The 25,024-nt window shown below is 41.9% G+C and overlaps 1 protein-coding gene across 3 annotated transcripts in view; it reads left to right on the plus strand.

Moving 5' to 3' along the window:
• Nucleotides 1–23,654, plus strand: part of SECISBP2L (SECIS binding protein 2 like) — a 33,795-nt gene extending 10,141 nt beyond the window's left edge. For 2 of the 3 annotated variants that reach the window (XM_058156513.1, XM_058156514.1), the window contains exons 2-17: nucleotides 650–828; nucleotides 1,435–1,759; nucleotides 2,709–2,844; nucleotides 3,663–3,886; nucleotides 3,987–4,011; nucleotides 5,042–5,154; nucleotides 7,070–7,153; nucleotides 8,469–8,636; nucleotides 9,298–9,439; nucleotides 11,545–11,714; nucleotides 11,867–11,993; nucleotides 12,756–12,918; nucleotides 14,148–14,368; nucleotides 16,222–16,376; nucleotides 17,609–17,825; nucleotides 19,548–23,654. In XM_058156513.1, coding sequence (XP_058012496.1) covers nucleotides 650–828; nucleotides 1,435–1,759; nucleotides 2,709–2,844; nucleotides 3,663–3,886; nucleotides 3,987–4,011; nucleotides 5,042–5,154; nucleotides 7,070–7,153; nucleotides 8,469–8,636; nucleotides 9,298–9,439; nucleotides 11,545–11,714; nucleotides 11,867–11,993; nucleotides 12,756–12,918; nucleotides 14,148–14,368; nucleotides 16,222–16,376; nucleotides 17,609–17,825; nucleotides 19,548–20,212 — 3,114 coding nt within the window. In that variant the 3' untranslated portion in view covers nucleotides 20,213–23,654. Of the gene's footprint in view, nucleotides 1–649; nucleotides 829–1,434; nucleotides 1,760–2,708; nucleotides 2,845–3,662; nucleotides 3,887–3,986; nucleotides 4,012–5,041; nucleotides 5,155–6,572; nucleotides 6,705–7,069; nucleotides 7,154–8,468; nucleotides 8,637–9,297; nucleotides 9,440–11,544; nucleotides 11,715–11,866; nucleotides 11,994–12,755; nucleotides 12,919–14,147; nucleotides 14,369–16,221; nucleotides 16,377–17,608; nucleotides 17,826–19,547 lie in introns of all 3 variants that reach the window. The other variant, XM_058156516.1, reaches the window with a different exon arrangement.
• The last annotated feature ends 1,370 nt before the right edge of the window (nucleotides 23,655–25,024 follow it).

Here is a 25,024-nt window from a genome sequence, read left to right on the forward strand (position 1 = left end):
TTCAGCATTCCCATGGTCACATGATCAAAACTCAGGCACTTAGCAACTGGCTCATATTTATGACGGTTGCAATGTCCTTTTGCGACTGTCTGACAAGCAGCGTCAACGGGGAAGCCAGATTCACTTAACAACCCCCGTTATTAAATTGACAACTTCAGTGATTCACTTAACAAACACGGCAAGAAAGGTCGCAAGATTCACTTAACAAATGTCTCACTTAACAACAAAAATGTTGGGCTCAATTGTTGTGATAAGTTGAAGACTACCTGTGTATCGCTGGAAACTTACTTGTGTAACAAACATGCTTTTGAAGTGTTTGCTGCATTAGCCAAGAGCTTTCTGCCATGGGTGAAACCCAATCTTATAATTTGGATGGCATATAAACATGATAATATACATCTATGTATAAATATTAAGAGTGAAGTATTACATCCTCTGTCAAAACCAAAGCCAGATTTTGCTAAATCGCAAAATCAATGTCCTGTGATGATAAGAGATCTCAAATGTTCCATTCAGAGTGGGCTCAATTTTGCTGAAATAATTGGCTTAGATTTAACACATGGCGAACTTAAAAACTTCAAATGCAGATGTGTCATTATGACCTGTTTTATGTACTAAGAATCCTTTTCATTTTGTTTTTCCCTTTAAGAATGTGAAATTGTCTGCTGAAGTGGAACCGTTCATTCCTCAGAAGAAGGCCCCTGATTCACTGGTGATGCCCATGGCGCTGCCAAATGATGGTGGAAACATCAATGGTGTTGAGGCAACACCGATTCCCAGCTACCTGATTACGTGCTACCCATTTGTTCAAGAAAACCAATCCAACAGGTAATTAAATCTATATGTCAGAAAACCAGTATGAGTCTTGTTTTGTTTTGTTTTGTTTTACTCTGCTGCTTTATAGTATATCTTTGTTTGGACCAAGATAATCTAATTTGCATTGCTTTCTGAAACGTTGGGAAAAATCTAAAAGCGAGGAATATGTTTTTCTTGTTTGGCTGTGCGTTGAACTCATTGTGGCTTAGTTCTGAGTGAACTTGTAGGGCATTGACTGGCATGACTGTTAAGCCATAAAGTTAGGGAACAAATTATTTTGAGAGAGTCTTAAACCACTTTTGTTTTGATTATTAATAGCATAAAAGGGAGCAGAGGGGAAACCCTGGAAGGCTTGCACGATACTGAGGCTATACTCTTAACAATCAAGGTTGTAATATTGGTTCTATCTTTATTTTTTGCATTTTATTAGAATTTTTAGTACATTGAAAGTAGATTAAAAGAAGATTTAGAAAAATATATAGAGAAAATGAGAAGATATAGGGGAATCTGGAAATCTGTAAGTTTTAAAGTTGCCATGGTTGGAGGCCCTTTCTTTAAACTGATTTTGGAGAAATAACTGTAGACCTAACTGGAATTTTTTTCTCCCATTTATTTCAGACAACTTCCACTGTATAATAATGACATCAGGTGGCAGCAGCCTAACACAAACCCTGCCGGGCCGTATCTGGCTTATCCCATTATATCTACTCAGCCACCAGTTTCCACCGAGTATACCTACTATCAACTGATGCCAGCACCTTGTACGCAAGTCATGGGATTCTATCATCCCTTCCCAACAGCTTACTCTGCCCCCTTTCAGCCTGCAAGTGCCATAAACACAGTTACAGCACAATGCACAGATCGTCCGGCCCAACCTAGCCAGGCCTTTCCGTTATGTAGCCCCAGGAGCAGAAGTACCAGCAGAGGATCGATGGTGCAAAAAGTAAGCTCATTTGGTGCATTTCCTGCGGCGGCAGGAAGTTTGTGCCTTCAGATTTGCAAGATATTTTATTCATGTTGCCTTACAGTCAAGTAGACTTCATCGACTCCTACTTCCTGTCTGGTGTACCTGGGAGAGCTGACAGCTTAGATGTACACTTTTTCAGTCACAAAATTTGCACGTTTATTCCACAAGGACCTGAATGGAGCTTACAACAGCCATATGCTCAATGCTACCTAACATATATCCAGAATGTATTAAAGTCAGTTTAAGTGTTTCTGCCGCCCTCTTATTTTTCTCAGCCATTCCAGGTTGTTTTCCATTTGTTAATCTCCATCTCTCAAGGCAGAGATCACAAGGGATTAACGTGATTTACAGGTCACTTAGTAAAGCCCTATCACTAAGTGTCATTTGCTAAATAGTCTGTCCTTGAATTTCAGCAGTGAGCTCGCGTGCCGTAGTGGCTGAACATGAGAAGTGCTATTGTGTCTCAATGCAGAAATCAGCTATATATTAAGTGTTCGCAGGAGCCTAAAACTTAAAAGAGTTCTTGTTTGGTTGGTTCTCAAGTTTGTCTACCGCACATCTTGCCAAAAGTGCTCTAGGTGGCTTACAGACTTGAGTAGAATGTGCCATAAAATATTAGAACAATAAATAAGGACCTTAAATTTAAGCAGAACGGAGAGGTAGGGAGCCAAGCACATAAAGGCAGGTGGGTGGGGGTTATCTATTAGCCACTTGCAAAGTGCTACATTTTCATTGGGATCCCAGGTGAGTTGGTACAGCCAGGTCTTCAATGCCTTTCGGAAGACCTAAAGAATGGGAGCAGATAGACTAACATTCCATAAACTAGTTCAGAAGTAACAAGGTAAATGACCACACACACACACACACACACACACACACTTAGTCATGTCAATTAGCTTCATCTCTTGGCTAATCTTTCAATCAGCAGCCGCCGTCGCAACCCCACATAAAGAGCAAAAGACCTCCGGTGAAAAACGTTGCTATCCAGAAGGAAACGAACTCTTCTGGCCCAGAGAACCGACCCAAAATTGTCCTGTTGGTGGATGCTTGTCAGCAAACAGGTATAGCAATAACGTGTTTCATTTTTTTATAATATAGCAGATCTTTTCTTGTGCAATTTGAAATGTTATTTTTAAAAAAAGAAAAGCTTGATTTAATGACTAGATCGCCCTTCTACACCGGAACTATAGACCGTGGTTTCAGTTAAATCGTGATACTTCAAAACTGTCGTTTTTACTTATATTTTAATTTTATAAAACTTCTATGCTGCCCAACTTGCCATCCAAAGCGACTTATTGTTATTAAGCTGCTTATCAAAAGGACTGCTTTATTCTTCATTCAGCCTCACTGATCCTTACATAGCAACACACACAAAAGAAAGGTACTATTTTTTTCATGTATTATTTAATGTTTGTAATCCACCATTGGTATGCTGAACATTGTTTAAAACAGAAGTCATTTGATTTTTTCAAGTAAGAGGAGAAATCATTAAAAAGAATAGCAATGAAATGTGATAGACAAAACGAAGACAATAATGGAGACTGAAGAATGTCTGTGATTCCTAACAATAAGTAGATTTCATTCTTCTCCAAACCAGTGGCCTTTCTCTAATTTAGAAGCTTTTTCCTGGTGGCCATCAACACATGCTTTCTCAAGAAGGACGTTGCCCATTAAAACCAACAATGTCCAACCTTGGGAAGTTTAAGATTTGTGGACTTCAACTCCCAGAATTCCCCAGAACCAGGGGTGTCCAATCTTGGGAACTTGAGCGGCTGGGGAATTCTGGAAGTTGAAATTCCACGAGTCTTAAAAGTTCCCATGGTTGGATACCCCTGCGTTAAACCCTTGTCAGTTCTTGAGACTCTTCTTTGTCTTGTAGACTTCCCTTCAGAGATTGCCAGCAAGTCCCTATCCGAGAGCGTGAGTGGTCTGCACTGGAAACCGAGGGGCAGGCGACGGCGAACCTCCCACCCTGCCGAGTCCTCAAGCGAGCAGGGGGCCAGCGAAGCCGATATTGATAGCGACAGCGGCTATTGCAGTCCCAAGCACAGCAACCAAGCAGGGGCAACCATGTCCAGAAGTGCTGAATCGGCCGGAACAAATGTAGGTAGACATCTGAAAAGTTCAAGAGTAGAAAGCCACATTAAATAAGCACATGTAAAATAACCTCTACAACTTTTTCTTTTTTAAATTTATTTTTCAGATCAAAGAATCATCCATACACCCAGGTAAAGTTTCCTGGCTTTGCAAGTTTGCAGCATTGGTCTGTGTGTTTGGGTGTGTGTCTATGTGTGATGGATACATTTTGTTGCTTTAACCGATTACACCTTGATGCCTTTAACTGATTCAGTTCTCCACACTTAATCTTTTTCTACATTGCAATGTTTAAATATTGTGGGTTCCAGCTTTTTCACATTTAGTAATTAACAATTTAGTAATTCCTGGTAATCTGCCTCCTTTTCCATTCCCCACCTCTCCCTTTGGCCACATTTTCCATGACTGCATTGAGTAGTTCTAAGGATTGCAAATAAGTTGAGAGCCTCCTTGTACCCCTATGCTAAAAATTAAAACATAGTAGAAATCTGTTCAGTTGGAAATAAAATATATGATGATTGTTCACTCTCTTTAAAGAAGGAGACGTTGCAAACAGACTACTCTGTATCTATATTATTTTTGTGACATAACTATGTAAAAGGGACGCGGTGGCTCACTGGCTAAGACACTAAGTTTGTCGATCGAAAGGTCAGCAGTTCAGCGGTTCAAATCCCTAGTGCCGCATAACGGGGTGAGCTTCCAGTTACTTGTCCCAGCTTCTGCCAACCTAGCAGTTTGAAAGCACGCCAAAAAAATGCAAGTAGAAAAATAGGGACCAACTTTGGTGGGAAGGTAACAGCGTTCCATGTGCCTTTGGCATTTAGTCATGCCGGCAACATGACCATGGAGATGTCTTCGGACAGCGCTGGCTCTTCGGCTTTGAAACAGAGATGAGCCCCGCCTAGAGTTGGGAACGACTAGCACATCTGTGCGAGGGGAATATTTATCTTTACCTTTAACCATGTAAACGAGCAAAAAAAAAAAGCTAATTATGTGAATACACATGCTGGTTAGATCCAACATTTAGTTGGCTTTCTTAAAGGTGTGGAGTTTTGTTTTTGTTTTGTTTTTCTTCTACGTAAAAAAAAAGTAACGTGTATTCTTTGCATGTTTTTCTCTTTTCACATGATATCTTTCCTTAAACTTCTGTGATGCTTGTCTCAGTTGGTGCCAGCTGGGCAAGCGTCAGTTCTCAGGCAACTCAGAAGAAGCCTTGGATAGAGAGAAACTCTTTCTCCAGAGGTGGAAGGCAGCCTGAACATCAGCATGATTCAGAGGTATAGTTTCCCCTGATCTACTTCAAACCGCCTTCTCGGGTAGAAAAATATCATATTTTTCAGAGTATAAGACGCAGCTTAGTTTTTGGGGAGGAAAATAAGGGGGGGGGGAGAAATCTGCCTACCAGGTATTCATCTGGCTAGCATCCTTAGTCTGGTCAGCTTCAGCACATTAGTTCACTCGGCCAAGTGCTTTTTATCCCCTACTTGGGGATAAAAAACAGCTTCTAAAGCACAGCTGATCTTTGGAGAGAGAAGCAATGAGAAAAGCAGATCACTTCACTTGCTGGTGCTTTGTTAGGGCTGAAAAAAAGCTTCGCAAAAGCTACATTCGGAGTATAAGACTTACCCAAATTTTCAGCCTCTTTTGGGGGGGGGAAAGTGTGTCTTATACACCGAAAAATATGGTACTGGGAGCAACTTCTAGTTGAATACCTAGCGAGATGCTCTTAATCTTATTACCTTCTTACCGTTTCCAAGATTTTAGGAACTTTCAGCTCAGATTGCAACAAACTGTAGGGCTGAAAAATAGATTGTTGCAGAATACCTTAATCAGTAAGTTTTATACAACTTCATTTAATGAATTTTTTACATTAGAAAGAAATTTGCTTCTCCTTTGCAGAGGTTATTAGAGAAATGAAATTCTCCACTTTATTGCTACATTCTTTCATTTGTGCCTCTTGGCTGAAAGATGATTACAGAATTAATTGGCAATCTGTATACACTGTTAAACATGTCAATGTTATTGAATTAGTTTCCTATTAAACTTGGGTTTAGGAATGGAATCCAAATAAGCTGACGAAACATTGACTGCGTGAATCAGTCTTTTAATTTTTTGTAATGCCAGTCCATTAACTCTGCTCCACTCTGAAGACAGTTCAACTTTTTATTGTTACCGTTAGTCACATTTCTACAGTCACATATTTGATAGCTAACACATACTTCGTGATTTACATGGATGCTTTCCAGTGGTGAAATCTTACCAGTTCGCACCGGTTCGGGTGAACCGGTAGTGATAAAACCTACTGGTTCGGGCAAACAGGTAATAAAAAAAAACACCCGCTACCAGTTTCTCTGAACCGGTATTTCCGACAATCAGCTGTGCCCCATGATTTAAAATCGCTAGAAAGTGGGAAATCCTAATCTAAATCTCACGGCACAGCTATTTCCTCCCCCACCCCTTCACTGTTATACTTACCTTCTGAAGCCTCCTTCCATGTGTTTGGCGCGTACTGTGCATACATGTGCGCAGCCTGCATTTTGTCTGCACTGTGCATGCGTGTGCCGCTTACCTTTGGCACGGCATGCATGTGCGGCAGCGAACCACTAGCAAACTGGTTCAGATTTCATCACTGGTGTTTCATACTGCAAATTAAAAGGGACAGTCCTAATATGTTTGTTTTTATTTGCTTGTATAGCCTGGTTTTAAATGTAGAGGTCACAGCACATCTTCAGAAAGGAAACAGAGTTTGCAGAAGAAAATTGAGAAACCAGTAATCACAAGCCAGTCAAACAGAGTAGAGCAGAGCCCTGAACTGCTATATTTTGGGGTAACTCTTTCATTAATCTTGTTTATGACAGCTTTCATTCACTAAGACAAGTGGAGATTTTGAATTTGTTGATAGGTACATCTTACCGTGCCCTGCTTGCTGATTTCAAAGCATTAAAAATTTATTCTTTGAATTACCAGTAACATTTTTCAATTTGTTTCCAATATATCCTGGCATGTGATAACAATATCTTTCCTGCAAATTCCGATATAGTTTCATGCTTACCCCTTTTGGTACCATTCATATGCATTTGCCAGTTTCAACCAATCTTTAGCTGAGGAATGCTTTCCTTGCGAAATAAAGATATTTTGTCCTGTGAATTTCAGTTAATGACTTTTCCAATTTTTTATTTATATTTTGTTCAGGATGAAGAAGAATTCCCAGAGCTAAATTGCGATAGCGGACGTTCTAAAGCTAATAACATGCAGCTGAAGCACACACCCAAAATGGTAAACGATGCTATAATATTTGGAGGATAGAACCGTGATGAGGTTATTTTTCTTTTTGATACATCCTGGCTGGTTTTTAATGAGTAATAAAAGTGAGAAGAACTGTTCCTTGGGAACACACACACACACACACACACACACACACACACACACACACACACACACAAGCAATAGACTGGCATTGTGAAGAAGCTTAACGTTTGATTTCTTAAGATCTGGATTTTCATTTTAAAGCAGATTATTACTTGGCTGGGAGACAACAGGCAATATCGGGAGTGAAGGTTCTATAGCAACCCAAATCCCACAGACATGCTAATGCAGTAACCAGGCAGCGAGTTTAGCCAGAGAGACATTACCATACCTTAATTATGTGCATCTTTGGGGATGCACTAAAAAACACATTTTGGGTGCAGAACAAACCAGAATCAAGAACCTGTAGTCCTTCTCAATCAAATCATGGTTGCTAATTTTGAGTGTCTCTAAACTAGGAATTGTATTTTACTAAGTTAAATAAGGTTTTAAGTATACTGTATTTTTCGGTGTATTAGATGCACTGGAGTATAAGACGCACCTTAGTTTTGGGGGAGGAAAATGGGGGTGGGGAAATTCTGCCTACCAGGTATTCATCTGGCTAGCATCCTTAGTCTGGTCAACTTCAGCACATTAGTTCGCTGGTTTTGAGTGTTGGGGATAAAAAACAGTTTCTAAAGCACAGCTGATCTTTGGAGAGGGAATCAATGAGAAAAGCAGGCGAAGCACAGAAGATTGCTTCACTTGCTAGCGCTGAAAAAAAGCTTCGAAAAGGCTACATTCAGAGTATAAGACACAGCCAAATTTTCAGCCTCTTTTGGGGGGGCCGGAGTGTGTCTTATATGCCGAAAAATATGGTAATTAGAGACATTAGCGGACAATTGCACATTACAATTCAAATTCTAGTTTTATTGCAACATTGTTAGGCATCTTATAGCAATACCAGTAAAATATATACCACTTCACAGTGCTTTATAGCCCTCTCCTAAGCGGTCAGCTTATTGACCCCCAACAATCTGGGTCCTCATTTTACCGACCTTGGAAGAAAGGAAGGCTGAGTCAACCTTGAGCCGGTGAGAATCGAACTGCTGGCAGTCATCAGAATCAGCCTGCAGTACTGCATTCTAACCATTGTGTACACAAAACAGACCATCCACTTAGGAAAAATACTAGATAAAGAAGACCAGCTCTAGGACAACAGATGTACGATGAGCTGATGCTTATGTTACATCTGTTTTTAACACTGCATCCCCTTTATACATATCACGCTATCCTCTTTCCTTAGTTGGATGGTCTACCTGAAAATTCTCCAATCAACATAGTACAGACTCCGATTCCCATCACCACCTCTGTTCCCAAAAGAGCAAAAAGTCAAAAGAAGAAAGCTCTCGCAGCAGCTCTGGCTACCGCCCAAGAGTATTCAGAAATCAGTATGGAGCAGAGAAAGCTTCAGGTCTGTTTTAATCGTATAATGGAAATGCATTCTGGGTTTCAGTCTAGGTGGACAGATTGCAGTGTTTGATGTTGGAAAGGGTTGGATGGAGGGTCCCTAAACTCAAATGCCTGCTAATCCTGCAAGGTAGTTTCCTCCAGTAAATGAAATACTACACTACCTTTTGGGAATTTGTAATCTTGTTTTCTGTTTGTCGCATCTCAGGTAGTCCTCAACAACAGTTCATTTAGGGACCGATCAAAAAGTTACAACAGAACTGAAAAAAAAGTTATTTATGACTGCTTTTTCACATGATCGCTGCAGCATCCCCCCCCCCCATGATCACGTGATCAAAATTCAGACACCTGGCAACTGGCTCATATTTGTGATGGTTGCAGTGTCCCGGGGTCATTTTACGACCTTCTGACACTCAAAAGTCCATGGGGAAGCTGGATTCACTGGGCTCAATTGTGCTTGTAAGTCAAGGGCTACCTGTCCGGATTCCTTAATGAGCCTGTTCCTATGGTAAAATTCACTGCTAGGCTCACCTTCCCCGCTCCCACTTTTTTTACGGTCAAAAGAACAGAACGGCCTCAAATTCTATAGAAGCCAGGGCGGCCTGATTGAAACGATCCCTTTTGGCCACTGAACGTGACGTCTCGCGTTATCATCCCATGTCTAGGAAGCGGTTTCAAAAGCAGCCGGAAAGAAGAGTAAAACTCCCGTGCAGTTAGACTTGGGGGACATGCTGGCAGCACTTGAAAAACAACAGCAGGCGATGAAGGCCCGTCAGATCACAAACACCAGGCCCCTCTCGTACACAGGTTGGTAGGTCTCACTTTGCCGCTCTGCGTAACCAGGGGATTCTCCAGCATCTCTTCCGTCGGAGAGAACTGGTGTAATAACTGTATCGTCTCCTTTTGGTCCGGAAACCTTTCGAACAGGGGTGTCCAAACTTGGCAACTTTAAGACTTGTGGACTTTAACTCCCAGAATACCTCAGCCAGCTTTGCTGGCTGAGGAATTCTGGGAGTTGAAGTCCACAAGTCTTAAAGTTGCCAAGTTTGGACATCCCTGCTTTAGAAGTACAGTGGTATATCCCTCGGTCGCCCAAACACCTTCGCCATGGATAAATGGTGGCTACTCTTCCTGCAAAATGTTTCTTTAAACCTTAGGGTGCAATTGTGGTTCGAGCTCATGCCTTGCGATTCAAGCTCATGCATCACGCAAAAATCAGGTGGAACCGCGGCGGATGACTTCTTTCTATTGGTCCACGATAGAAAGTGTCCTCACATACTGTATAACAGTATGGTACGCTGCAGTAGGGAAATCCAATTTTTTTTTTACTACCAGTTCTGTGGGTGTGGCTTGGTGGGCATAGCTTGGTGGGCTTGGCAGGGGAAGGATACTGCAAAATCTCCATTCCCTCCCCACTCCTGAAGGAAGGATATTGCAAAATCTCCATTCCCTCCCCACTCCTGAGGGAAGGATATTGCAAAATCTCCATTCCCTCCCCACTCCTGGGGGAAGGATATTGCAAAATCTCCATTCCCACCCCACTCCTGGGGAAGGATATTGCAAAATCTCCATTCCCACCCCACTCCTGGGGGAAGGAGATTGCAAAATCTCCATTCCTATCTCACTCTGGGGCCAGCCAAAGGTGGCATTTGCCAGTTCTCTGAACTACTCAAAATTTCTGCTACTGGTTCTCCAGAACCTGTCAGAACCTGCTGGATTTCACCCCTGGTACGCTGGTTTTAACAACTGTGGACAGGGAGGCACTACAGAGAGTGATCAATTTGGCACAAGAAACAATTGGTTGCCCTTTAACACACCACTGGATGACATCGCCAGGTCTCGCTGTTTCAGCAGAGTAAGGAAGATACTTAGGGATGATTCACACCCTGGCCAGTGTCTCTCTTCACTTTTACCGTCGGGCAGAAGACATCGAAGTATAGCCAGCAGGACAAACAGGATTAAAAACGGGTTCTACCCATGGGCTGTCAGATTCCTAAACACAATCACAATCACTCCACATACATATGGAAATGTATGACTAGGTTATTTTTTCCCCAAGTATTTGTATAAGGATTATTCTCTATACTATTTGTGTTGTCTTGTTTTTTTCTGTTATGGATTGCACCAGTAGAGGCTAAAGCAATTTCGTTATATATATTTTTTTTGTTTTTGTTTTTATTTGCATTTATATCCCGCCCTTCTCCGAAGACTCAGGGCGGCTTATACTATGTCAAGCAATAGTCTTCATCCATTTGTATATTATATACAAAGTCAACTTTTATTGCCCCCAACAATCTGGTTCCTCATTTTACCTACCTTATAAAGGATGGAAGGCTGAGTCAACCTTGGGCCTGGTGGGGCTTGAACCTGCAGTAATTGCAAGCAGCTGCTGTTAATAACAGACTGTCTTAGCAGTCTGAGCCACTCAAGGACCCTTATATGATTTACAACGACAGTAAAGGCTGCTATTATCGCACTAAGGCAGAATTCTGCGTATTGTGCAACTCCAGATATTGTGGTTTGTAGACGAAAATCCTGTGGTGTGGACCGAGCTAACAATGGTGTTGTGGGACACTTTGTGAGGATGTGTTTATTTTTTTAGAAGTTATCAAAAGGAATTGACCAATAACATTCCTTAGCTTTATGAATCTGGTGTTCAGTACGTTTCTATTCGTTCTCCATAATTACTTTCTTAGAACAAGAGATAATCTCCAAACAGCAGCATCTCACTGCATAATTTTCTTGCTGTTGTAATCTGTTTTTTTGCTGTTGTAATTGTAAGTGAAGGAAAAAGCATTTTAATGAGAATGGAGGAGATGGGAGGAGAGTAAACCACTGGGAAAACACCCTTTTTTTCCTCCCAGCGGCATCAATTCAGCCACTGCACACGTTTTGTTTTGTTTTATCTTCAGTTGGCAGTGCGGTTCCTTTTCACACCAAAGAATCCCCCAGCCGAAAGTCCTTCTCCAAAGGGCAGCCATCAGTGGGTTGCATTAACCCTTTGGATACCACTAGCCCGAAAGTGAAACGAGGAAAAGAGAGAGAGCTCTCCAAGTTGAAGCGTCCTACAGCGCTGAAAAAGGTAAATGGGTTTCCTAAAGTGAGAGCTTTCTATTTTAACCATATCAGGGGTGGGCAACCTGATAGCAACCTTTACAGCCTGTGAACTTCAACACTCAGAAGTGCTGAGCCGGCAAAAAAATATTCACAGTATCCTAATTGGGTTTATTTCAGATTATTTTGAAAGAGAGAGAAGAAAAGAAAGGACGGTTAACAACCGATCATAGCCTTTTGGGAGGTGATGAGGAGCAAGAGGTGACTCTGACTTCTAACCAGGCAGAAGAACTAACATCTCAAGAAGGTGAGATCAACCTGACACATGTCTTTATATTAGTATGTGCAATGGCCGTTGTGTAACCAAACGCATGTTTAGTGGGCTTTTGATTCAGTAAATATCACCCTGGAACCTTCTGAATCCAGTTGCTCATGGAAACAATGGTCTAAAATAATTTATTGCAATCTTATCTACACAAGCCTTTAAACTGACGAACAAGAGGTGGAAATTAATTAATCTCCTCGGAGAGGTTTTTTTTTTAAAAGGTCTTTTGGCTTTTCTGATACTGGTCTATGCAGAAAGACATGTAAATGTAGTATTTCTGAGGATTATGATGAGATGGAACTAGAAATAACGGAGGACATTGGACACAGAATCCGTCCTTTTGAGTGCCACCTGTGGGAGAAGAGCTGGGAGGCGGGGGCGGAGTTAAATGCATCATCAGCTTCGAGTTCTTGCATTGCCACAAGAGAACTGTCCCCTCTTGAATTCCAATGACCCTTATCTAGAGCCAATTTCATGCTGACCATTAGTTAACCAGATTCTTGTGTATAGATTTGAAAGAATAGCGTAGCATAGGAGTAGAACTATAGTGTCATTTTAAATGTCCATGTAATCGGCATACATTAAAATGGAATTTTGTTGCATTCAGCTCTCATCGGACAACCATTATGGATGCGCGCACACACGCACACGCGCACACACGACACAGAGAAACAATACAAATACATTTTCCATGCTGCAACTTTAGGAAGGAATGACTGGTGTGTTTTGTCTCGTCTCTTCCAGAAACCGGTCTGAGTGTGCCGAGTGATACCTCCCTCTCTCCAGCAAGCCAGAATTCTCCCTACTGCATGACTCCCGTCTCCCAAGGTTCACCTGCAAGTTCAGGGATAGGCAGCCCCATGGCATCGTCAACTATAACCAAAATTCACAGCAAACGATTCAGAGAGTAAGCTTAAAAAAAAACCCCAAAAAACACCCTTGCATTCTGTAGGACTTTTTCAAATGAAACAGATCGGCTCCAGTAGAATGAATTTAAATTCTCACAGCGAGGCATTTCCACTTACCGTAATTTTTGGACTATAAGATACACCAAGATTTTGAAGAGGAAAACAGGGGGCGGGGAAAGGTTTTGCCCTCCCCGGCCCCCAGGAGCACTCTGTAGGCCTCCCAAACCCTCTGAGCATCCCATTTTTGTGAAAAATGGTCTTTTTTTTTTTTTTTTTTTTTGCAAAAACGGGACGCGCAGGGTGGGGTTTCGGAAGGCCAAAAATGGCTGTATTTGGTATTTAAGACGCACCAACATTTCCACCCTCTTTTAGGGGGGGAGGAAAAGTGTGTCTTATACTCCGAAAAGTATGGTAAACCCTGTTTAGCTCGCTTCTAGAACTGAAGATGCTTCGTGGATGAGAAACGAAACATCTTCAAGGAAAACCAAAGTCCAGTTGCCTTTTGGGGAAAAAAAAGCACCTTTGGGATTATTACTGATGCTTTTGTACCTGGGACTGCTTCACGCAGCATCCGTCCAGTCTGCTTGCAAATAAGAGAATTGCTCTATTTTGGGGGAACGCTGGCAGTAAAATAAATTGTACAGAGCCCAGGGAGACTTTAAATGAAGGAGGAATGTGTAGGTCCGTGATGGCGAACCTATGGCACGTGTGGCCAAAGTGACATGCCAAGCCATGTCCCCCGGCATGCATGGCCTTGCCTGTTTGTCTTCCGGGTTCACGCACGATGAACAGCTGTCCTTCATGCACACGGCAGTGCTGAAAACCGGTGTATGCGCCAGTCAGCCAATTGTCAGGTGTGCATGCATGCTTGAACCCGGAAGTTTGGCTTTTCCGGAACTCTGTCCCAACGAGCCATGCGCGCACGTGCACAACGTTTCCGCATGCCGGAAAGGTTTGCCATCACTGGTGTAGGTAGTACTTGGTATGTACAACAGCTTGTAATGCAGTTAACAAAGCTCTTAAAAATATACACTCCTGAACCTTTTTTTCCCCATCACGGCTCTCAATTTACGGCAGATGAAATCAAACCTAGTTTTCACAAAAGAGAACTTTAAAAAGAATTTTTAAGAGAACTTTAAAAAAAGGGGAAACGCTTTCCCCCCCAGCGTAATAGATCCAGATCGGCATTGCTGAAATTTGTCTTTCCGCTCTCGTCCTGAACGTGCAGGTACTGTAATCAAGTTCTCAGTAAAGAAATCGATGAGTGCGTGACTCTCCTCTTACAAGAGCTTGTCAGCTTCCAAGAACGAATTTATCAGAAGGATCCTATCAAAGCCAAAGCAAAGAGGAGGCTTGTGATGGGCCTACGGGAGGTTACCAAGCACATGAAGTTAAGCAAGATCAAGTGTGTCATTATTTCGCCCAACTGTGAGAAGATTCAGTCCAAAGGTATACACGACTCTTATGAGCCTTTTTCCTTTTTAACACAGGATTGTTTTGTTGATTCTTTTCCCCCATTGCTGTCCTTTATATATTAAACACATTACTGCAGGGGTGTTAAACTCAAGGCCTGGGGGCCAGATCTGGCCTGCTGGGGTGCTCTGGAAACAGTGAAGAGCTTGCCCACGGTGCCTCGGCCAGCGAAAATGGAGCTCACGGGGGCTGTGCGCGCCTCTCCCGATCTCTCTTTTCCCTGGCAGAGGGTTGCAGGAAGCCATCCCAGCCGAAAACAAAACTCACCAGGGCCTCGCACAGCTCCCCTCAAGCTCCGTTTTTGCTGGCAGAAGATTGCAGGAGGCCATCCCAGCCGAAAATGGGGCGTGAGAGCCTGTTTTCGCTGGCAGAGCGCTCAGGACACCACAGGTGGCCCCCTCCCCAATACAAGAGACGTCATGCTGGCCATGGCCACTTCGCACCCCACCCCCAGGTCAGGCACAACCCTAATGCGGCCCTCATTGAAATCGAGTTTGATTGTTGCAACCTTCACCTTCTCAAGAAGTTCCTCCAGGAGTTTTAGAAGACTATTAGGGATGATTTTTTTAGTGTGACATAGGATCTGCAGTTGCAGAGAAGTGAATGGACAGACATGAAAACATTCATGTGGGGGTTTTTTTGGGGGGGGGTGTCTCAGAAAACACAATTGTATTTGAGACAATCCATTATCTTTTAAGTAACTGTCTACCTCAATCTTTTGAACTAGGGAGAGTTAATTTTCTTTCCAAGCACCCTCCTTGCTGATAAGTTGTCCACTAAGAATAATTGATTGTCTCACTTTTGAACAAGCAGCATTTTGAAACGGGGAAAAGCAACATTTTCCTTTTCTGACTGGCTGTAGGTGGTGCCCTTGAGTTACAAATGGCACTTTTCATTTCCTGGAGATGACATTTTTAGGCCCATCCACATATTATGCATCAGCAAATTGCTTTTGCACTTGCAGGGTAGATGTTTATGGGCTACAGCAGATGGCAGCACCTGGCTGAGATTGTGACGGATCCCAAAAAGACTAAATGAAGTCAGAATTACTTATTGCTTAGATGGAGAGATCGTCAACCTTTCTCAGGACTGTAGCCTATATTGGGAAGTTTTAAAAAAAATCTAGAAGATGACCGTGGCAACAATTTCCATACTGCTAACACCCTTACTCCCAAAGTTCATATGGCCTAAGAATCCCCCAGAATTCCCCTTCAGCAATGCTGGCTAGGAAATTCTGGGAGTTAAAGTCCACACGTCTTAAAAGTTGCCAAGGTTGAGAAACACTGTCTTAAGGAATTTAATTCAGTTCCAGAGATCAACACTAGATATGTTTGAGGTACCTTCACATTAGGGAACCGCTTGCTAATACCGTGGTGGCACAGTGGTTAGAGCGCAGTATTGCAGGCTGACTCAGGCCCATTGCCAGGCGTTCGATTCTGAATGGCTTAAGGTTGAGTCAGCCTTCCATCCTTCTGAGGTTGGTAAAATGAGGACCCAGATTGTTGGGGGCAACATGTTGACTGTAAACCGCTTAAGAGAGGACTGTAAAGCACTTCGGAGCGGTATATAAATCTAAATGCTATTGCTGTGGCTACTTCATTTTCTGCTGTGGCAGCTTCAAATTCATTTGGTTTGCATGTTTTGCATGCGTACCATTTTCCTCTGATTTTTGTTTGACTAACACAGTAAATTTTTATCGGAAACTGTCCAAAGAACTTCAGCTTTTGGGTGGTTTAGATTTTTTGATAAATAAAATTAGTTCACTTACGTCTGACCTCATTGTGAGGAAGTTCTTCATCTTGTTTTTTGTTTTTGTTTTGTGCCTCAAGGTGGACTTGACGAAGCTTTGTATAATGTGATTGCCATGGCTCGGGAACAAGAAATCCCTTTTGTCTTTGCCCTTGGACGCAAAGCACTTGGCCGCTGTGTAAACAAGTTAGTTCCTGTCAGCGTGGTGGGCATCTTCAATTTTTCAGGCGCCGAGGTAAGAGCTGCTTGGTCAACTCTGGAAAGATGAAGTTCATTGTCCATGGCATTCCTAACTCAGCCAACGATGCCCGAAAATAAATTCATTCTTTTTCTGTGTTTTAAAATAATCTGCCATTTCGGTGTGTTGTGTTTCCTCCCAAATCTTTGAAGTGGGTTTGGTGCTCATATGCCTTTCCATAGACACAGCTATGAGAGATCCTTTTTAAAAAAAAAAAAAAAAAGGATAAAAGCCAACCTTGGTGTAATCAGACATGTATTTTTTACATTTTTTTTTTTTGCTGAGCGCCAAAGAATTGAGGCCTTTGAACTCTGGTGCTGAAGAAGACTCCTGCAAGTCCCTTGGACTGCAAGGTGATCAAATCGGTCAGTCCTACGGGAGATCAACCTTGACTGCTCTTTAGAAGTCCAGATCCTGAAGAGAAAACTGAAATACTTTGGCCACCTAATGAGAAGGAAGGACTCACTGGAGAACAGCCTAATGCTGGGAATGATTGAGGGCAAAAGAATAAGGGAACGACAGAGAATGAGGTAGAGTCACTGAAGCAGCAGGCATGAGCTTAAATGGACTCCAGCGGATGGTAGAGGACAGGAAGGCCTGGTGGAATGTTGTCCATGGGGTTGTGAAGGATTGGACATGACTTCGCAACTAACAACAAATATTTATGTAGAGCCAGTTTGGTCTAGTGGTTAAGGCACCAGGCTAGAAACTCTGAATTTTAGTCTGGCCTTAGGCACGAAAGACAGCTGGATGATTTTGGAAAGGGGCCTCCAATCTTGGCAACTTTAAGACTTGTGGACTTCACTGGCTGAGGCATTGTGAGAATTGAAGTCCACAAGTCTTAAAAAGTTGCCAAGATTGGAGACCCCTGATTCTGGACCATTCCTCAGGAGTCCTTGAATCCTAGCCCCACCTAGCCATGAAAACCAGCTGGGTGACGTCGGGCCAATCACTCTCAACCCAACTAACCACAGGGTGGTTTTTGTGGGGGAAATAGGAGTAGGAAGAGGGAGTATTGTGTGTGTTTGCAGCCTTGGGTAATTTATAAAAATAATAAAGGTGGGATATAAATAACTTAAATCTTAAAAACAAGTTTTTATTTGTTTGTGCATTGCACAAATAACACTTAAGGGGGAAACAAATACGGAACCTTCCAAGAAAGCAACGCAAGCAATCTGGAAGCCTCTGATGGTAGTTTCCCTTCTCTTAGTGGGTTCTTTGTCTTCTAGAACCTCTTTAATAAATTGGTCTCTCTGACGGAAGAGGCCAGGAAAGCCTACCGAGATATGGTTTCAGCCATGGAGCAAGAACAGGAGGAGGCCTTAAAGAATATTAAGAAGGTGCCTCATCACATGGGCCATTCGCGGAACCCTTCGGCAGCCAGCGCCATTTCATTCTGCAGCGTGATTTCGGAGCCCATTTCGGAGGTGAACGAGAAAGAGTACGGTAAGCTGGCATTTCGAAATAATGCTTGTTCTTAACATTTTCCAGCACATCTTTCTCTACCGGGTTCATCACTGGGTGATCATTTTTTTAACGGCATAGCTGTGTTTTGCTTCTTGATCAAATTTACTTCAGAACCTTCCTGGAATGTTAACAATCTCCTACAGCCCGTCCTTCTGGATTGTCTGTTTAATTGTGTGTCTGAAGCTAGATAACAATGGGTTCACAGGGTAGATTGGGGTGGGCAATTTAGAATAGAAATAGAGAGTAGAGTAGGGTTGGGTAGGGTAGAGTAGAGTAGAATAGAATAGAATAGAATAGAATAGAATAGAATAGAATAGAATAGAATAGAATAGAATAGAATAGAATTTTTTATTGGCCAAGTGTGACACAAGGAATTTGGTGCCTACACCCTCAGTGTACATAAAAAGACAAGATACATTCGTCAAGAATCATAAGGTACAACACTTAATGATAGTCATAGGGTACAAATAAGTGACCAAATCATACTAGGAAACAATATCCATATAAATCGTAAGGATACAAGCAACAAAGTTACAGCCATGCAGTCATATGGACCTTTTACAGCCTGTGGACTTCATCACCTGAGCTAGCATTCTGGGAATCGAATTACACAGGTCATAAATGGGGGGGGGCATAGTTGCCCATCCTTGTGGTAGGACAGCCATGGCATGGATTTCTGGCCTTTGGAATCAGGAGTGCGTAAAATAAAGGAAGAGAGTGGGAAAGAAGGTCATTTTAAAAGTCAACATGGTGGCCACAATTGTGTGATGATTCCATTTTTAAGTTTGTTTCTTATGGCAGTTGTAATAAAAGAGGTGGGCCTTGATCACACATGGAGCTTGTGGCAACCCTCTTAACTTTCCCTTGCTGACATCCTTGCATGGAATATTGAAATGTAAGCTTTTGTTTTGGGTAGATTAAATTGCCTCCATATTCAACCAGGTGCATAAATCTAAAAAACATTACTTTGTAAGTTTGTTTTTACTTTAGAATACAAGGCTCATAGGGTACTGCAATCTCATAAAGCAGGCTATCTCTCAGCTGGCTTCCAGAGCAGTTTTGTAATTCTGAGAATAATGCCCTCCCCCCCAAAAAAACTTAAGCAATAAAATAGGAGGCTTAAAAAAGTTAAGAGCAGAATGATTAAAACAATTAAGGAGCAGTGGTATACTACCCATAGCTTTATTTCAAATGCTCTTCAGTATGTCTCTGGTTGCTGATTTGGAAACAAATAGTTAAACTCTCATAGGCTAAAATTTGTCTTATTTTCACATACCGTTTTATTCACAGAAACAATAGTTTGCATTCTTAGAATTGCTTCTTCCCATCCCCTTTCTTCTTAGGTTTGCTATAGACAGAAGGGTTTGGTTTTTTTGTTTTGTTTTTTACATTTTAATTATTAGCATTTAAAGTGCTTAACTGGACAATAGTCCCAATTATATTATTTTGCAGCATTAAGCACTTGCCCACAATGCACAGAATTTGTGTTCAGTATTGTTAACCCCACGGCACACTGGGAACAATGCTTGTTTTTGTGACCTGTACCAGCATTTCAGTAACTGCATTGTTCAAAAGCTTTTCCTAGAATGGCGATGACGTTACCTAGATGTACTTGGCAGCTTGTTTAACGTAGAAGTGCGCTTCTCATGTTGTTTTATAGCCTTTCCCCAAATATTCTGCATTTTTTTCTCCCCCCACCAGAAACAAATTGGAGGAACATGGTGGAAACTTCGGATGGTTTGGAAGCCTCGGAAAACGAAAGAGAAAAGGTGTGCAAGGTTACTACTTCAGAAAAACCCGGCAACCCTAATGTCACTGCTGGTAAGCCCTTGTCTCTAGCTGCCGTTAGCCTCGTCACCATGGCGTCCCAGGGGAAACCACTCAGTGGGAAGGAAGAAACAAAGCCAGATGACAACCTGGAATGGGCCTCCCAGCAAAGTACAGACACCGGATCTTTAGATGGCAGCTGCCGGGACATTTTGAATTCTTCCATGACCAGTACAACCAGTACTCTTGTGCCAGGAATGCTTGAAGAAGATGAGGAGGAGGAAGAGGAAGAGGAGGAGGAGGACTACGCCCACGAACCCATTTCCGAGGAAGTTCAGCTCAACAGCAGAATTGAATCGTGGGTCTCGGAGACTCAGCGGACGATGGAAACCCTGCAGCTCGGAAAAACCCTCAGTGGGGCAGAAGAAGAGAACGTGGAGCAGAGCGAGGAGGAAGAACTGGAAGCTCCTGAGCAAGTCGAGACGGTTCTTGAGAGCGAGGAATGGACAGTAGACAAGGCTATGAATAAAGCCCAACAGAAATCCAGCCCCTGCACTCCCCTCGATTCAAAACACACAGACTCAAATTATATGCCGTGAACTTTAAGCCCAGACTCAGGAAACTTTACTATTTTAAAAAAAAGAGAGAGGGAGAAACTAATTGTTGTAAGGATTGCAGCCATTGCTTTGTGTGCTTCATCTAGGCATTTTGCACTGTGTAACATTTAATACCCGTATTTAATTCACCTTTTTTTTTTCTCCTTTTGTAGCGGCCTTTATCACTTCTCTGTTGAGACCTAGAGTTTGCATGTGTGATTAATATTTATACCTTTTCTTAGAACAGGCTATGTGCGTTAAAACTGTCATTGGGCATCTTTTTCTTTTTTTTTCCCTACGAGGAAACTTATTTGCACCTGACCATTTTTAAGGCGAAACTTCTCAAACTGAAAAAACAACACCAACCCTTACCTATTTTTAAAGCGTTGACAGTATTGACCAATATTGGCTTGCCGTGAACTTCTTTGGAAGTATTTGGCCACTGAGTACCTAACATTAAGCCAGAATGATTGTTTTTTCTTCCCTCAGACTGTTAAAATGACTGTAATCAGAATGAAAACGTATCCTGAAAAAAAGGGCTAGAAGGATGTATATGAATTAACTAATGCACCTTCTTAGTACTATTTTATAATATTTGTTTAATAACACTCCAGAAGGACTGGTTGCAGTTGGCTAAAACCATTTTGGCTAGGTACTTTGGTGAAACATATCTTAGCAGGTACTTTGGTAATGATGTATCTGTATCTACTTTCCAACTGACATTGCCCACATACTTTGCCCACAAGCCGACTGCCAAAAGGGACCTATTGACCAACACAAGCTTTCCTTGCTTGGTTTTCTTAATTTCCACTCGTGTTTCAGTCACGCCATGTTCTGCTTCTTAATGCTTTCACTGATCTCAGGAATGTTACTATGAGTTCATACATGCCGTGTAAATAGAAGAAAAAGTTGGAATCGGTTATCGACCATTTAACATAAAATGAAATATGAAGCTGGGCGGGGGGGAGGGACAGTTTCCTTGAGAAAAGGGAAGGGAAGTTGTTTGGATCAACTTAACTTTTTTTCCTTGGGATTGGTCTTGATGGGAAGGTGGACTCTCTGGTCTTCCAACAGGTTGTCCCATTTGGAAGTAAATTTTCATCAATGCAAGAGGTAGAAGCGGCTTTATGGTAGGGAAATGCCCTTCATTTTGTGGAATTTCAGAGCGGGTGAGACAAAAAAAAGGGTTGTTTTTAATGACTCACTTAAGTTTTGCACGCCAGCTCTTGAGTTTTCTAGCACTCATTTCACCAAACCCAAGTTGCGTGAGGGCGGGGGTTGAGAGGAAGGCGGGGTGGGACAGTGATGGTTTGAGGTGGTGCAGGAAGACAAGCTCTTATGAAACAGATGGACATCCCCGGCATTGTAAAATATTTCATAGGTCAGTTGCTCTCTTAATAGCTTGGGACCAATAGCGATCACTTTTGAAGCTAGTATCTTTACTTCTAATAAGCAAAACCAGAGGAAATGTTTTGCCATTGTGTGTGTGTGTGTATGTGTGTGTGTGTGGTCGCCTAGTGCTTAGGAGCGTTGCAGAAAAGACAGTTTGAATAATTAGCTCTCGTACGTGGAATTAGTATACGATGAAATAGGAAAAGGAGAGGCGGTGACTTGTATCCTTTGCGGATGGTCCACAAGTGGAAACCTCTTCCTTTCGAAGTGCTGAGCAACCAAAACGACTCCTCCTTCAGTCGATGTCTTAACGTCTTTCTCCATTTTAAGAAGCTGGCTTGTCCCTTGCCAGTTTGCATAAAGCCACACACACCCACACTCTCTTCCCATTGTTATCTCTTTCAAAGCACTACGGTGTGTTTCGGTTGGGACGTCACGTGTGAATGTGCTGGTCTTCAAACTTCAGCACGTCTCTTTTAGGATAAACAGCAGATCATTGGCTGAAAATCCATACTTTATAAAGTGTTCACTTTTTTGAGGGGGGGGGGTTGTCCAGAGAGCCAAGTCGAGAATAGAATGTGTTTATGAAGTGTATTAGATTGTACTCCGTGTTTAACGTGCTTCCTTGTCTTCTGTCTTTCTTGCGATGCCGTGAGATACTAACATTTCTGTTCATCCTTTTCGATAGCTCATCCATAGTCCTTGATGTTTCTTCTCCATAACTTTTAACTTCCATACCGGCAGAAACGGATCTTTCTTACAAACGGGGTGGGGGGGGGTGACGGGCCTGTTTCTGCAGTTTTATTATGGCCGAGCTCAGCAATGTTTCCACTTCCTTAAAATCCATTTTAATTAATTTCACTAATGACAAAAGAGGAAAAGTGGGGGGGTGGCGACACGTCTGATGGGTTAGAGCAGAGGTCTCCAAACTTGGCAGCTTTAAGATTATGCTGGCTGGAGAATTCTGGGAGCTGAAGCCCACAAGTCTTAAAGCTGCCAAGTTCGAAGACCTCTGAGTTAGAGGAAATAGTCCTAAGCACTTCCATTATTTGCATAAAAAAGGCAGCGAAAGAACACAAGGTGGAGCTTATGCACTGAAATCTTGGCGGGCCAAAACAATAAAGAAAGTGGGGTTTATAGATTGGTTGTGACATGTATGCCTTTATCTTTAAAAAAAAACCCCAATTACAGTACTTGTATTCCTCCCCTGTTATATGTCCCGATCCCCAGTTTATGTTTTAAATGGCATGTTTTTTACAAACTTGTTGAGATTTGATCAGTGATTGGTGTAGTGTTTGATCGGCTGTTTTGGGTTTTAAAAAAAAAATTGGAAAAGATTCTTTTGAACGATGCACTTGTATGTATGTATTCTGAACACATCACTAGGAGATGACTTAGATTCTTCTTCGGGTAGGCCTATGCAGTGTAGCTAAATCTCATTGTCACCTGGAAGCTCTTAAATTTTAATGGAATGGGGGGGAGAGAAAGGGCCCCCCCTCAAAAAAAGTCTTGTTTGAAAAGCTGCTGTCTATTGAAATTGTCGTAATGTATGTGTGTGTTTATGTGTGTGTGCGTGCGTGTGAGAAATTGTGCCAATTAATCAAGATGCTCAGTCAATTTACCAGATTTTAATCACTAATGGAACACTTTTTTAAAAAAAGAAAAGCCATGAATGGAAACTGTACAGCTTGGTGCCCAGTTCAGTCCTACACAAACAAATCTTAAAACCATAGTTTGAAAAAGAAAAAGATCAATATAAGGGGCACCGCCTAATTCATGTTTATATGTGGTTAATGTATTTTTAAAGACTGTACTTAGGTAATGCCTCTTAATCTTTGATACCTGTACACTAAATGTCAGTAACATCTAAAGTTTAAATTAGAAGGAAAAAAAATCGTAATGAAATTACTTCACGAACATGTTCTGTCTGTGTTCTCCTTTTTATGAAGGATAATTCTGTCTACCATACTTTTTTGGAATAATAACAGCTTTTGCACTATGTAAATACTAGTGGGGGATCTTCCACAATGAATAAAGATGATTATAAGAAAGAGTCAGGTGATGTTTATATCCAGCGGTTTAACTGTATATTAATATTCTGCATCAGAGTCAGAATGCCAGTGTATTTTCTGAAGATGAATGTTTTTTTCCTGAGGAGTTATTTTTTTTATTGTTAGGTTTTATCCTGTCTTATTTTTTTTGGGGGGGGGGGTAACTCAAGGTAGAAACATACTTAAGACAATACACCTTTCTCCTTCACTCTGTGCACAACAACAATCTTGTAAGGTGAGTTGTGCTGAGAGCGAAATTTCATTTGAATTTCATGCCTTAAAGTGGAACTAGAACTCACCATATCCTGGATTTTAAGCCAGCAGCACCTTAACCACTACGTTAGTCTGGTTCTCCTATATATTAATATATTATGGGCATTTCCTGTTCTACACGAGGCCTTTGAAGTCCTGAATCTGCTCCAGAGCTGTTGCTAATTTCTAGCTCAACTGCAGTGGATCCAAAATTGCAAAAAAAAAAGGAGAGAAACTTTCTAAGCTTAAACTACAGAACTTTGGGGCTGCATTGGTTGTTGTTTTTTTTCCAGTGGTAAGAAATTTTAACAACTAGCACACGGGTGAAAGGTAATTTAGCAGCAGTGACTGCTCACGGTTCTTTTTGCCCAGCATGTTGTAAGTTTCACTTTAAAACCAAGCCAGGGTTGATTGGATTTTCTCGGAGTGCGGGAAATTAACATGATGTGTCTGCATGTTCAGTAAAGAGATTTATTGTTCTTGTTCCAGGACCGTTTCTTGTGTTCCTCCCCTGGTTTCTGCAACTTTCAGGTCCTGCATAAAAAGGCCTATTTGCAGACGTTTTGATAGTCTGCGTCTAAACACAATCTCCAGTACTGTCCCTTAATCGTAGCAAGCAATAGACTTTTAAATGCCACCAAAGAATTGATAGCCTGGCTATTTCAGCTTGGCAGGCTCTGGCAATTATGTCACTGGATTGTAATCCACAGCTCGGTATCTTTGTGAACCCAGTTAATTAGGACTTAATCAACAAAGAGCAATCCTTGGAGGTGGGGGTGCCGTAGGTTGAAGTAATTGCTCCTTTTGGCTTTTCCCCTCCCATCCCACTCTGGGAAAATGCAACGTAGTGGAGCTGTTCATCACCCTAAAACGGGAGAAGTAGCAATTCAAAGGCAATCAGCAGGAAGGGAAAGGCTGTGCAAAGCTTTTTTGTGATAATATAACAGCTGAATGAGGGACAGGAAGTCTCTGATTGCAATAAATATTGCTCTTGGCTTCATTTAAAAAAAAAACTGCACTGTGACAAAACCCAGCAGTCCTCAAGTCCCCCAAAAGCCAATAAGCACATTGCATTCCACTTGGCAGCAAAGGAAACTTTTTAATGTATGTATGTTTCATC

This window comes from Ahaetulla prasina, chromosome 13 (genome assembly GCF_028640845.1).
Source record: "Ahaetulla prasina isolate Xishuangbanna chromosome 13, ASM2864084v1, whole genome shotgun sequence".
Lineage (NCBI taxonomy): Eukaryota > Metazoa > Chordata > Lepidosauria > Squamata > Colubridae > Ahaetulla > Ahaetulla prasina.